Source organism: Anopheles cruzii, chromosome 3, assembly GCF_943734635.1.
Source record: "Anopheles cruzii chromosome 3, idAnoCruzAS_RS32_06, whole genome shotgun sequence".
In the NCBI taxonomy this organism is placed as follows: Eukaryota; Metazoa; Arthropoda; class Insecta; order Diptera; family Culicidae; genus Anopheles; species Anopheles cruzii.
The window spans coordinates 22,183,004-22,197,893 of NC_069145.1; the positions used below are offsets into that span (position 1 = coordinate 22,183,004).

The 14,890-nt window shown below is 46.5% G+C and overlaps 1 protein-coding gene across 4 annotated transcripts in view; it reads left to right on the forward strand.

Annotated features, from left to right (window-relative positions):
* The window catches only part of LOC128274307 (complexin), a 159,563-nt gene extending 147,391 nt beyond the window's left edge, over positions 1 to 12,172 (forward strand). For all 4 annotated transcript variants that reach the window (XM_053012456.1, XM_053012458.1, XM_053012457.1 and 1 more), the window contains 2 exons: positions 1,590 to 1,722; positions 6,550 to 12,172. In XM_053012456.1, coding sequence (XP_052868416.1) covers positions 1,590 to 1,722; positions 6,550 to 6,623 — 207 coding nt within the window. In that variant the 3' untranslated portion in view covers positions 6,624 to 12,172. The remainder of the gene's footprint in view (positions 1 to 1,589; positions 1,723 to 6,549) is intronic.
* The last annotated feature ends 2,718 nt before the right edge of the window (positions 12,173 to 14,890 follow it).

The following is a 14,890-nucleotide window of genomic DNA, read 5'->3' on the forward strand; positions in this document are numbered from 1 at the left end:
TCTAAACAAGGGACTTCCCTAGACCAGTGCGAGAATCGTACATTCTCGCACTGGTTTCGTTTCGCCACATCCGCGGCCTGATTGCACGGGACGCGTTTTCCCGGACAGTGAAAGCGAAAAGCATGTGATGTGCTTCAAAGCAGCGCTTCATTTTGTTGCCACATTGTGTCAATAAACACCGGCGGCGGGATGATTAAAAATTCCGCGGAATCCCTTAATTGAGCTCGTTAATTGCAAACGTTACACCGGAGCGCTAATTTGAAGGCTTGTAATGAGAGCGTAAAAGGAACACGTGGCAGCAGCCACGTCGAACGCAGTTGATTAATTTCGGGCTGTATTTTTTCCCATTTGCGATTCCGGAGCGGAGAAAGCACCAGAAGCGGTGCCCAATCCGGTCCGTGCAGGATGCAGTCAAATTCGCGCAGTATCGCACCAAGCGGTGCAATTAATAGCATTCAAGCGTTCGACCAACGCACGGGGTGTAATGTTTTTAATTAAAACATCCCAACAAACGGCGGATGACCCTTTCGAGGCTTATCGTGTTTATTTTGGTTGCATTTTGCTTTTGTGTGATGCTCTGGTGCACCGAAACGTTTGTGCACGAAACCGGAGGGATGTCAACCGCTGAGAGATTGAAGCCAACTGTAATCAAAAAGGGCTCAACAGCGAAGCTCCCGTGCCACGGTGTGACGCGCCAATCATGTGTAATCGTGCCCCGAAACTTTCAATCGACCCCCATTGTCACTCGTGCCCGGATAGGACAACTTCCAGGCCAAAGGTTCACCGCCAGCAGAGACGTTTACGGCCCAACTCGGCGCCAAATTAGCTCCGATTGATCGAACCGGGAACACGGCACGTGATAGAATGCGACCAACGGAGCTGGGCTTCAAGTTCGACGGAACTTGTGGGACGTGTTCTTGGGAAATGTCACCCGGCCTAATCGCCCACCCTTCGGGGAGGGGGCGTTCAGTTTTGTGTCAGAATTATGATTGCGCCGCTTCATTGCGCCACATAGCAATATGACATTGCCAAAATGGTGCAAATGTTCCGTGCGCTGGAGTCTAATCGTCCGGAAATACCGCCGGGTGATGGCGCTCGTGTGGAACTAAGCAGGACCTCGGGTGGGCGGTGGGAAAAGCCACAATCGCCCACGGTACGGTTCGATGGGAACCACCAGACACACGCGCGCAGGTACGCGCTTTAAAGCTACTGCGACATTGATTGAGTTGGCGAAACGAACTTTCGTGCATCGCGGCTGCTTTTGCTTTACGATAATGATGCTGCTGGGAGCCGGACATCCAGATACCACAGCCACAGCCGGTGGCCTAATGCTGCCGGGTGCCGCGCGGATCATTTGCGCTAAGTAGCAGCAGCAGCAGCGGCAGCCGGAGGCTCTTACGCCGGCCGCGGCTAATGGCCATTTTTAGTAACGCGCCTTGATGACCAACGATCCCACGTACGGCAATGTCTTCGCGATCGGCACAGTTTCTTGTTCCATTTTTCGAATTAATGTAATGTTTCTTGTTCCGAATTAATGTAACCGCCTGTGGTCCTTGTGGCCACTTTTTTCTCCCGTCTTCCCGTTGCAGTATAACATAAAGAAGAAGGAGGAGATCGTTGAGCAGGCACCCCAGGAAGAACCGAATCCACTGATGCGGAAGAAAAAGACGCCCGAGGAGCTGGCGGCCGAGGCGGAACAGGAGGATCTAGACGACTTCACGAGTAAGTATTGTGGTCGCACCCGTACGCTGTTCGGTCGATTAGCCTGCTGGAAGTAGACACTCCGGGCTGGAGAGGGGACCGGGCGTCGGACCCTTCCCCCACACTGTGCCGGTTTGGCTGGAGGGCGGTCGAGCCGAGTGCCATTTCCCACCGGGTAGGCGCATCTCTCCGGCCACCGTCCGATTTGAGTGTGGCCTCCGGTGGGCGCCCCGATTCCCCGCGACCACACAGTGCACACCACTACTTGGAATACCTCAAACAGATGACAATAGCATTTCCGGCACAAAGCTGCGCGCATTCTGTTCACCGTCCACCCGTCCAGTCGTTGACAAGTGACTCTCTGTACTTTTGATTGTATCCATTTACTTGGGTTTTTTTGTGTAATAAATTCGTATCTTTTGTCTCAATGTTTTTTTTTGTTCCTCATTTTACTTTATTCTACTTTCCACTCCACTTATCTCACCGTACGCGTTTCTTTAATTTCACCTTGCGCTGGACGGTGCCATTTGAGTTTCCGTGTGCTTCTGTTGATACCAATCACAGTATTGGTCACAAGTGCTGTAGCCACACAGATCGCAACATTGACTAAATATATCCGAGGGTGGTTATTCGATACATCTTTTAAGGGGGAAGAAACATAATAGACGAAATCCGTTGAGTAACTAGCTAAATATTTGTTAGATGTTGAAATGTTGAATCCAATTTGCTGGAATTTTGCTTCTACTCGTACTAGTAGTTGTTTCGGATATGGCATTTTCAATATCTCCACGTCAAGTGTTTTCATCGATGGATTTTCTAATAGATGGTGGTAGGCCAGTACGGCCAATTCAATTAGCTAGTTGTGTGAGCACCAACATATTTGTGGGCTGTATGAAGTGTGCGCGTAAATGAGCTTATCGACCCTTCTGCCGAGTCCTAGCTAGCAGAGGTGCGAAAATCTGATAGAATCGAATGATAGAATCTTATATTATAGCCTCCCTCAGTACCGAACGGATCCACACTCTTTCCGTTCCGTGTAACCACGTGTCGAATCTCCGCTTCAAAAATAGTCCGCAGCCCCTGCGGAACACTACCTCAATAGTGCCTGGACCGACTTGCGCCCCCACCAATCACCCGATCACCTCCTTAAACTCCCATCAAGCTATCGCTAAAACTAACCTCAGCACCGCCATTTACCGCCACCCGGTTGGAAGTGATACCCAAAAACGACAGAGCCAAAAACATAAAACTCTCCGAACCCATCACCACCACCACCACCTCAACCACACTGCAAATCCGCCCACCATTTCGCCCACATCATCGCCGTGCATCGAATGAAAAAAAAACCCACCAAAAACCCATTTTGATCCCGTTTCTTGTAGATGGCGAACCATCAACCGGTAACCGAAGTAAGTAGCAAGATATTGTGTAGTGTATCACTTTCTGCTAATCAAATCAAACAATAAAAACGAGGTGTTGTTTCTGTTCTCTTATCTACCTTGGACCTGTCACCCACCTAACCTGAATCTCCCTGAAACCGTTCTACTCTCTAAAAACTGCTCCGTATCACTCGTCCCGTACGTCCCGTCACGTGTCCACGGTACCGTTCATAGTGTCGTAGATGTTTGTAGCCGTGCAGAATAGCGCCTCGTAATTTGTTACTAAACTAAATCAAAAGCTAAACAAAGCAAACATCTGTCGTGTTGTGAATGTTACTATCGTTAATCCGTAAGAATGGAAACTCGCCAAAATGTAATGTGAAACCAATCGAACGCGTTCGAAAGCGCGAAGACGACTCCCGCCCGGGGGCGCCTTACGCTCTTAGAACCTTCCTATAGCTATAGATCGTGCTGCCTGTTCCATCCACCCCGCCCCGTTTTCTGTACATTCCGTTCTCTCGTTGTCTTTCATTGTTCCTGGTTTCCGGTTTTGTTCAATCTTTTTCTCTCTCCGGTAACGCTTCCGGCAGTCGGTTTTGTTTTTCCAGTCCCAGGACCCAACAAACAAACCTGGGACCGGGCTCTTTCTCTTTCGTAATATGTCTCAGCGAAGCGTGTTCGTGTGACGCAAACCTCGGTTACGTTCCTACCTCCTACTAAACTACTTACTACTGCCCCAGACGGCGCAGTGATTCGCTTGTACTTTCGATCTTAGATCGTTTCTATTTTCTACTCTCGAACTACTTTACTTTTTACTAATTCGTTTTTTTACCACTTTCAATTCTTAGACTAGGACCGTTCACTCGGCTGGTTTGCTCTTTTTCTTTCTGATTTCTTTCTCCCTTTTTCTTAATCTCTCTTGCTCTTTGTACATTCTGTCTTACGATTCCTGATTGCCACCTAACACCTACTCATGCAGTCGTTTCGTTTCGTTTTTGGGGCATTTGGCACCCCATATTATCACGTTTTTTACCTTTTCGGTCATTCTTGTATAGCTATGTTTAGAGTCCTTCGTGTATGTGTAATGTTCCATTCAGTCGTTCCGTTTTATATATTTGCTTTTCTCTTGTTTCACACTAATCTAATAGAGCCGTACACAGACTACGTTTATTTGCGTGTAAAGCTGATCGTTTGTTGAGAGGAGTGCCACCCAAAGGCAATCTGCTCCGGCCAGAGCCACTTAACCGTAGTTTTCAAGTGTTCTTTTACGCTGCTCTCACTTTCTTACTTTACCTTCACCGCTCTTTTCTCTCCTCGATTCAAAGAAAGTGCAGTCCGTGTTTGGATTGCTGTCCCTGTGGAGTTCGCAAGTCGGTTCGATAGAGTTTATTTATTTGTTTGGCTTTTTGTGTTTCGATTGTTTCTCGATTGCCGGGTGACGCTTTACTTTATCTTCATTTATACCAAATAAATGTTGATTGCATTGCATTGTGGAGCGTGTTTTGTGACTATTTTAACGAATTCTCGGTCATTTCCGACTTTCGGAACGTCGGAAGCATAGTGAAAGAGAAAGAGCACATTATGGCGATAACATTCCCCCGGGGGGCTTTATTTTGGCGTAAATGCTTTAAAGGGCGTATTTATGATTTTGGTTGATATCTTTTCTGTTTTGCACATTTTCTCTTGCCTAACGTTAAATGCGCGGATTTTAACAGCACCACCCACCACCGTACATGGCAGCACTTTCTTTGAAAGTGATTAATTAGCTACTTCGTCCGTTCCGTTTCAATATCTTTCTACTTTCTTCAACTGGCAACTGGCGCACACACACACACCCACACACTCGCAGATGCCGGTCCCGAGGGAAGACCAAAGCCGGGCGGCCCTTGTATCTCAATTTCGCATTCGCAGACTCATCCTTCATCCGCTGAACTGTTCCCACATCTACATCCTGTGCACGCCCTGTGCTGTCGCCTGTCATCATCAATCCCATGCTCCGTAGTGCTCTGTACTGTATACTATATATATATACATATCCGCCTAAACCTATCCACTATTCGGTGTTTTCATTCTGTTCCCCGAGCGTCTATTGTTTACTCGCACACTTCACGAACAAATCCGAATTCACGTCCAGAGACCACCAGAGCAAAGCAAGACAACACAACAACAAACAAACCGTAACAGGGTTGAACAGTGTGGGGGGGCTGGGCTGGGATGGCGGGTTCCAGTGTCCCGACCAACATCCAACTCATGTGGAACACCAATCAGGGAACACTCCAAACCACAGAGAGAGAGTGAAGCAGACAGAGAAGGATACCTAGGGACCCTAGTTTGCTTGTAAACAGTCACACCACAAGACACACGTGCGCTACATCGCCATTAGCTGTTCGCTTTAATTTGGAACGATGATGATGATGATGGTGATGAGCCTGTGGGGGACATTATTAGGTGGACCACCACTACCGCAGGGACCGGCGAACACGGCTAAGAGCATCCTCGACCCCGCCGATAACCGGTCCGGGTGCTCCGGCACCAGAGGTGCCGGATGGCGGAACATGTGTTTGCGAACATGCGACCCAATTTTGGCGTGCCAGCGAGCGCGCGAGGTTATGTTTGTTTTCGTTCGGTTAATTCGGCTCACTACTGCTGCTCGTGACAGTGATGCGTTCGCGTGACATCGCATCGCAACATTTGGCGATGGTTTCCGGGGGGTGCGGACACATAGCCGCTGTGATCAACAGCAGGTCAACAGGAGGCGTGACCGCTAATGAGTGCCATCAACGATTTGAACGGCACTCGGGCCATCGATGGGACTGACACCTTCAATTAAACACTATATCCCCTAGTGCCACGCCGGTCGGTAGTCATAGCAACGGTTAGCTAACACAGCCACAGCAAGACACTCGACCATCAAGTGTGATGTGTCGGCCCACCACCACTTAGATTCACCACAAACCGAAACAGAGTATGCTTGCTCCCTCTCTGTCTCCCTTTCTCGCTCTCTCTATTTCTTCTTCTATCAATCTGTCTTGTTATGAATATGTATCTCTCTCTGTCTGTCTGTCTCACTCTCTCTCTGTCTCTATCTATCTCTGTCTAGTTGTTTTACGTCTAAAGTTCTTCCACCAAACCAAAAACTCAATCTTAAACCAACATATATTATGCTGGCTGCTCACCGCATCCGATCAGCTTGTGTTCCATTCCAAACTTACCGACAAACTGTAAACGTATTTGGCGCCTTCTACAGCGATTGAAGCGCACACCTTTTCTTTAATCGTTCGTGCGCTGGGCGCTGGGCTGGGCCAGGCCCTCAAAAGCGACAGTAATTCTAACAAACGTTCCTGTTCTGATTTCTCTTTTTGGCCACTCGCAATCATCCCTACTAACACCACTAACCATCATCGCGTATCAACAATAACAACCTCGATGACGACGGTGACGCCGCTGATGGGTCCTTGCCGTCGAACAGAGTTGAAAAACTCCATAGAGACGCAGGTGAACGAGATCAAAACGCAAATCGAGGGCAAGTGCTCCCTGCAGTGATTGTGCATGGCGTCGCGCGTACTCTACCAACCAAGTATTCAACAATATTTGACAACCAAACAATACAGACGGCAACGGTGGTGCGTTCTTCACCTCCCATGGCACGGCCGGCAGCGATCACAGTTGGGCCGTGGCGTCGGCTGAAATCGGATCGGTGAACTGGCGAAGCGATACACACACATTACGAAGCTACTGCTGCCATGTCCTGGGACCTCCGGGGACTTGGTCCCGAAAGAAAACTCCGATTCCGAGAAATCCGAAACGCCGAACCAACGACGTCGCGAAACGATTAGCAGCAGTAGCAGCGCCAGTGTTAAGGACCCAGCAAGATCGACCCAGCCAGCAATTAGTGCCACCGACCGACGGCCGACCAAGTGCAGCGCAGCCAGCAGTTCCGGAGCAGCAGCCGCAGCAGCCGAGGGAGTCGAAGCCACCCGACACACAGACACACACCCACACACACAGACTCCAGCATACAGCATACATCGTTCACCATTCAAGAGGTCACACACTAAGGGACGATATACACTAGCAGCCATCACGGACCGCGACAGGCTGCCGGAGTGTGGAGTGCACACCATCAACACCATCACCACCACCACCACCACCACCACCACCTAGTAGTTGTGAATAGCCGAGTGAGGGTCGAGAGTAATAATGAAAATATTCCAAAAATTGTTAAAAATATTAGGAGCTCTTTGCGGAACGTAAAAAAGAATGAAGCGCAGGAAGGAAGCAGCGCAGCAACGGGCAGCGGCAGCAAAGAGTTCAGAAAAAGCGGCAAAGCGCATTAAAGTAAGAAATTAAAAAGAAATTACATCAGGCAACAAGTAAGCAAAAATTGTGATTAATCTCAAAAACAAACAAGCAAACGAAACATAAAAAAAAGGAGAAACCAACAAAGAAGAAATTTCCCGATAATATTATACATGAAAGCAGAAAGGCGATGGGCGAAAATAAAAAGGCAGAAACCGGAAACAGATAAGACAAACCAAAATACACGAGAACTAGAGAAAAACTCGTTAACGACACCACCACACGGCAGCACTTTGTGTGAACTCTGTTTACGTTTAGCTTTTTCGTTGTTGTTGAGCGGGAAACGTTTCGGATGACGTTACGTTTTGCGTACACCGGCGTGGCGCGGTGTCGTTTATTTTAATGAGAGGTTAAAGGTTAGGTTCAGGGCGACCAAAGCGAGTTTGTTTCGGAGGGGCCCGCTAAGACGGCCACTACCAGCGATCGGTTTCAATGCGTTGCTGCTGCTGGTTTCGGAACGCGCTCTCGTGCTCTATTGCTCTCTGCCCATTCCCTCTGGAGGGCAGCCCCCGTTTTTCTCCGTTACATCAAGCGTTAGGAAGGATTGTTTGCGAACCGATTCGAGGGCAATTGAAGTGGGCCGCGGATCGCCATGACAGTGTTGCATTGCGTGCATTCCCTAGACCCCCCGCGTTACACGAAACCCGCCAACCATAAGGACCCAGGGTAGTGTTTCCTGTTAGTAAAATGTTATCCTCTTTTGAACACACTCTTTCCCGTTTGCTCAGTTGATCCGGATTAGTGTAAACCGTAAGCAAAGCGAAAATGTTTTAAACTCTAGCGAAACGGTAATCCCGGCAATTAGGCAGTTACAAAATTGAGACAAAACACAGACTATCTATCAGAGAACGTGTAACCACAGCGGATGAGAACGGTGAAACGATGAAACAAAACCAAATGCATAGACATTTTCACAACTAGAAAACATACAACACACAAACGCATACAAAAGTCAAACAAAACTATAGCAAAACCGAGCGAACAGAGAACCAGCAAGCGGTAGCGAACGAGTAACGAGTCGAACCTGTACATTTAGATGACCAGCATACACAAGAAAAAGATATTTAAGTAGAAAAGGAAAACAACAACAAGAAAGTTTAGCATATTATTATGATTAACAAACTAGCTTGAAATTCGTTAAAGTTTAAAACAAATGAAACGGAGAAGGAATGCAAGGAAGCCCTAAATGGAAACAAAGCAAAACACGGCAGTTGCTAATGTAAGGTGGCTCTCCGCGGGAATGATTAACAGTAAGCAACCAATGATTCCGGCAACCCAAAATTGACGATCTCATAAATAAGAGTTACAAAAATGGTAATCACAGTTTTACGTAAACAAACACACACACACACACACATACGTACACGAAGAGGGAAACAGTGGCATACACACACACACAGAGTGAAACGCGTGTGGAAAATTGGAATGTACCATAAAATATTGCTAAACGCGAAGGCGAAGCAGTTCCTTCGGACCGGCCGTTGATGGAGGAACATATCGGGCCGCAATTGTTTGCTCAGTCTATATATTTACCGTACATTCGGCACGGTTTCCGTTTCCGTTCGTTCATTCGGAGCCCAATAGCGACCCGATCTAGTTTTTCATACGTAGTCTCTCCTGAATCTCAAGCGCTTTCTTTCTTCTTTATGTCCTAGTTTTATGTTAAGCATTCCACTCTAACCCCCTATTGCTGTCGATGGTTTTTGGTGTTGCCGTGTTTGCTGTACACTCACTGTTTCTTGCTCTCTTTAGTTTCCTCCTGCTGCTCTATTGCATTCTGCATTCTATCACTCACACTTAGTATTGTGAACCGGAAAATGCGGTTCGCACGGACACGGATCGGTTACGAAACGCTTCCACTAAAGGGTAACCAGTTTTGCATCCCCGTTGCAAGCCAAATGAGAAGACAAAACAAACATCGAATTGCAGTATCTTCAAGTGCACTTCCGAAGAGAATATTAATATGAGCCCCTCTATCCTGCCCCATGGAAGGATAGACCCAAGCAAACAAACAAATATTGAAACAAATTGTGTGCGAACCGCGCGAACGAGACGAGTGATAATTATATGAACAAAAGAAGATGAAGCAGCTGTAGGAGAAAAGCGTTGTTTTGGTGTCGGTTCTATTGTTAAAGACGAATATTAGAGAGCTTACAGTGTCACTCGATTGGCTGCGCTCTTTCTTCACTATCACTCACTCTGTCTGTCGCTCTAACACTGTTAACTGTTACTTTTTGGCGCTTTCTAACTGTCATGAACATGACCACTTCACACTCGTTCGTGCGCCTCTAGAGCGCTGCCTTCCTTTCCCTTCCATGTGCTTTATGCTCCGAAAGTGACCGGGAAGTTCTCACGGACACCCCCAAGCCGGTTCCGGTCCCGGTTCTGTGCCCATTTTCCTTTCCGCTGATCACTGATGCAATTGTATGTCGTTGGTTGGTTCGATCGTTGTTTTTCTTCGTTCATTCGTTCGTTGATAGTTGATACAATAAATGTGTAAAAGAGCAATAAAACAAGCAGAAGCGTTATCCAGTAACACATAAGCGAAGCACAGAAGAGTCGAACTCTGGATGCCTATAACCTGTATATGTTTATCGAGCAACGGATGGGGAGGTGTAAACAAAATGCCACACAACGCAAACACACAACACGACACACACACACACACACACACACACTAGCCTAGGTTTATACGTTTTCGGTCCGCCGCCTCACGGTCCGTGTGTGTGGCCGCTGTCCTTTCGTTTTCTTTCTCGCTCACTCAACCCGCTCCTATTGTTTCCCCTGTTGTTTGCCACTGTGGCACACACCCCCGGCCTGACCCTCTATGTGTACCTCTACCGTCGCTCATTGATGTCGTGTGTGTGTGCTAGTAGTGAATGTATTATAGATATAAATGCAACCCTGCAAGAAGCAAGAATATAAATGAATAAAGTGACACGAGCCCCGCGCGCGTAAAGCAATAGACAACCCCACAGGAACCGGCAAACCGAAAGCATTTGAAAAAAGAGAAAAAACACACACACAGGAAGGAGGGCCCATTGGCGAGGAGCATTATTAAGAGCGTGTGCGTGTGATGTATTAAAAGTCAATAATCTAGGCAGTGTTGTTAAAAATGCAAACGCATAGCTCATATTGCGGATTGATGTTACAGTGTACACTCACCTCCACTAACTCTCACACACACACACCCTTCACACACAGACACACATACACACACGTACAATACAACAGAAATACAACATTCAACGCAATCGTTCGCGAATTGAGCGTCTATCTTTCTTCTTCTCCAATCTGTTTTCTAATCTTCTAATCTTCTAAACGAACCACGGGTCGCGAGGTAAAACCAGTAAAAACAGCAAAACAAATGGGACGCACACGAGTAAGGTTTGCGTAAACGAAAGAAACGACAGGAGCAGAAAATGAAAGAACAAAACCCACGAACAACACAGCAGGCCAGATGTAGAGGCAAACAATAGTGAAACACTGTAGATACAACTGGTGTAACAACGACAGGGATGAGCGACAGTCAAATAAACGACCGAAATCAAGCCGCGGGTCGTCCCGTTCGGAAGGATCCGCTGAGAATCCCACGCGGTTCCCACGCGTGTCCTTTCTTGTTGTTTTTTTCCACTGCGACCGGCGACTGGTTGGTGCATATTGTTGGCCCTTTTACCAATCCCCTCGGGGCGCCTGTTCTCGTTTTCTGTTCTATCAGCAAAACAACAGACCACAGACAGACACACCACCGCCGTAAGTACGCCGTTAGCCCGCCACATGACACTATCAGCATCCGCCACGCCACGCCACCCAACCAACACGCGCGCCATACACACACATAACCAGGTCATCCTTAGAACTAGCTCAGCGCTACTTCTCGCTCTATTCTCTCCTTTGCATTTTCTTGACCTCTCTTTGAATATTGAAAACGAAAAAAAAACGTATATATCTACATATTTATATATGAAAATACATATATGAACATATTTAACAGTACTATCTGCAAGTCAAAGACACTGCGCGTGTGCGAGTAGACAAAACCGGGCGGTTTAGCGACCGTCCGCCTAGGGTCATGCATTTAAATTCTCATGTAGGAGCAAATCACGTAGCTTTACTCTGTCTAGCGCGCGCCACTAGCCACTAGCGGAAGCAGCTTCCCCGTGCGGCGACCACCCGTTTTTCACGCTTCAGTCACTGCAGACAGGCAAACAGGTACACGAACATTGAACACAGCAGCATATAGCAAACAGAACAACACGCCACACACACACTGAAGCATACGATTCGACCATCTCTGAGGCGCGAACAGAACAGAAAATTAGAAAACAAAACACATAATAAGCTGGAAATTGCTGGAGTGATGCAATAGACCAAAAACAAAACAAAACAAAACGGAACCGATAGTCGGTCGAGTCGAAACGAACAACAAATAGACTAAATCGAAGCGGAAAACCATAAAAACATCAGCAGCGCATTTCAGACAACATCAACAAATCACCATCCAGTACCAACATGATCACCACCACCAATACTAATACTTCTACTACTACTACCGCTACGTACCGATACAACTACACCACCACAGCCACAACAACAACCACCACCACCAACAGGCACTAGGCATCGTTTGTTTATAATTGTTGAAATGAAACGGTTTAAATAAAATGAAGAAAAAAAACGTTACACATTGAAAAACTGAGATGGAAAATGGAGGAATAAAACCAAAAACACGGGAGACCCTGTTGAAACCTGTCGTGCTTTCAATCTTTCCTTCGTTTTTTTTTTTTCTTTCGCTTCACGCAGCTTCACTCAGCTTTCCTTTTCTTTTGCGTTCGTGTCTCGCCTCTGTGTTCGCGCCTCTAAGCTGTCACACTATTACAACGCTTCATCCTTCAGCTTCACACTAGTACTTCACCCGGGACACGCTCTTGCTTGGAGGTGTACTACTTTTAGAGGTGCGAGTTGCTGTCCATTTCTTTTTGGTTCGCTTCAAAACACACACGGTAAGGATTCGAAACCACATTCGCCGATCGATACCGCTGCACAAACACATACATCAAACCCTCCCCGGGGGTGGGGTGGGGAGGCCATACACCCGGATACCCGGACCGATCGCGTCGCTCCGTCGTATGAGAAACCACATAAACGAAACGAAAGCGACCACAGACCAGGGGCAAACAAAGGCAATTTAGGTTCCGTTTCTAAACAAACATAAAGACTTTTTAAAGAAAGAACAATATTAAACGATTGAAAGACAAATGCGAGTCACAAGAGTGGTGCACGACGAAGGTGAAGTAATAAAAGAAAACCAATATACATGTCAATTACTATGCGAAACGAGAGTAAGAAAGTTTAAGCAAATAAGACATGCTACAGTGAGCATGAGTATATACACGTATTAAAGAACATGTTTCGTGAGTTACGCCACGCTTTCGGCTGGCAGTTTCAGTTCTCCTCCGGTTTGGACCACTCTCTAACATACTTGTTTGTTATGCATTAGTTCTTAGATTGAAGCATTCAAATTCATGTTTTTTTGTTTCGTAGTTACAGGAAGGTGAAGTAACTCTTTCATCGTAGGTCGAAGCTCTACTCAAAACCCCCTTGTTTAGGTAGCACCGTTTGCGTTCGGTGCCATGTAGAATGTAAAGATGATTCGAGTTTCAAACAGTAGAACCAAACAGTCGTAGAAGTAAAACTAACCATAATTAGTAAACATAGCTCGAGAGTGAAAGCAATAAGAAGCAAAAAGGAAGCGGGTGAACAGAAACATGTCGTCAAATTGAGGAAGTCAAACCGTGTAAGGATTGTCAAATCGAGAACATCGGCACAGAGAGCGGTACAGCTGCACCACAGGTGGAATGGAATCGTTTTGCTGTTAAGGAACCGCAGTCTAGGTATCCTTGCATAGTGCACCGCCGTGTGCCGCTTGCTTCACTATCACGCATGGTGCAGGTTTCGTTCATAGTGTTGCACTGTAGGGATAGGGAGTCTGGCCAGCAGGGTTTTGGTTTCAAAACGAAAGTATTGTTTGCATCGCAAGATCCTCTCGCGCTTAACTCGCTCATGCTAACCCCCATTTGCATAGCGGAATAAGTTAGCAGTAGGCGGAACTATAAACTTGTACTGAACCATTTTCATCACCTCCAACGCATGTCTACTGTGCCCGACTCAACTATCGAATTGTAGCCTAACTACTAACGTACACTTTAAAGCTGGAGTGCACTCACTGACGGCCAGCGCATACCCTTTTCAACGTATTGTATAACCTACTATCAACACTGCAAACACTTACTGCATACTACTTAGTCCAAAAAAGAAACATTAAACTGCTTGGCGCTTGGAGGGCGAAGATTGTTATACATACGAACTATAATACTCATGTCATGCGTGTAGTGTAGTGCTCACCGAGCCGGAGTCAGTCAGGGAATACACCAGAGGGCCGGCAAAAAGGATATAACAATGAAATAAAGAGAATATCTCGAACCGCTCACGCTTCCATTGGCAGAACAGCAGTGCCTAAGATTGTGGAAAATGGCGCAAAACGGGAACAAGTCGGGAATGTCGGGTGTCGGCTCTAGCGAAGATCAGACAGGAGTATGGCAATGAACGGCCCCGAAGGGCGAGGCATACCAAAGGAAAAGGAAACAACAGCAACAAAATATTACAAAACAACCAAAAATCTGTTTGTTACTGTGTGTTGTTGCGTGTGCGTTCATTGATGTCGTGTGTCTCCACTACCTGTGCTGTTTGGTGTCTGTTTTGTGTATATCTGTTTATTCGGTGTTTAGTCTTTGTCGGATGTGTGTGTGTTTTTTTATGTATTTCATTGGTTTGTGCAGCCTTTGTTGTTGTTTTTCATGTAAAATGTTTTGCCTTCGTCGTTGTCGAGCTGGTCGCCTTCTTTGATGTGCTCCGCTTTGGTCAACTCGGTGTCAATTCTGACAGTCGTTTCTTTGCTAGTGTCTCCATTTTGCAAATATGATTTCCGTAAGGAGAAAACTGGCAATAAAGGTAAGTAGCGCGCATCCGAAAGCTTCTCAGCTTGGTCGAGCTCTGTTTTAGCTTGATTTTATCCGTGATAAATAAAACATTCCTCCTGGCCGCTGCTTTGTAGACGTCGGTGTCGTATCTGCAAAGAAACAATCGTTTTTATTCAACTGAGTGTTATTCGTGTACTAGGTGTGTGTGTGTATATTTGTGTCAAAAATATTTCTTCACTTTTGACAGATTATTTATGTGGCCTGCTTATTGTCGCTGTACCACTTTTCGATGTCGATTCTCACGATTTTTATGCTATTTCCACTCTAAGTTAAGCGTTCCAAATCTGAAACCCTTTGAGTTTGACACCCATTATAGTATCCACATTCCGCTAAGTCATATTGTCGTATTTGAACAGTCGGCAATTACATTACAATTCGGTGCTCGAACCAATTTTCCCATTTCGTCAAAAT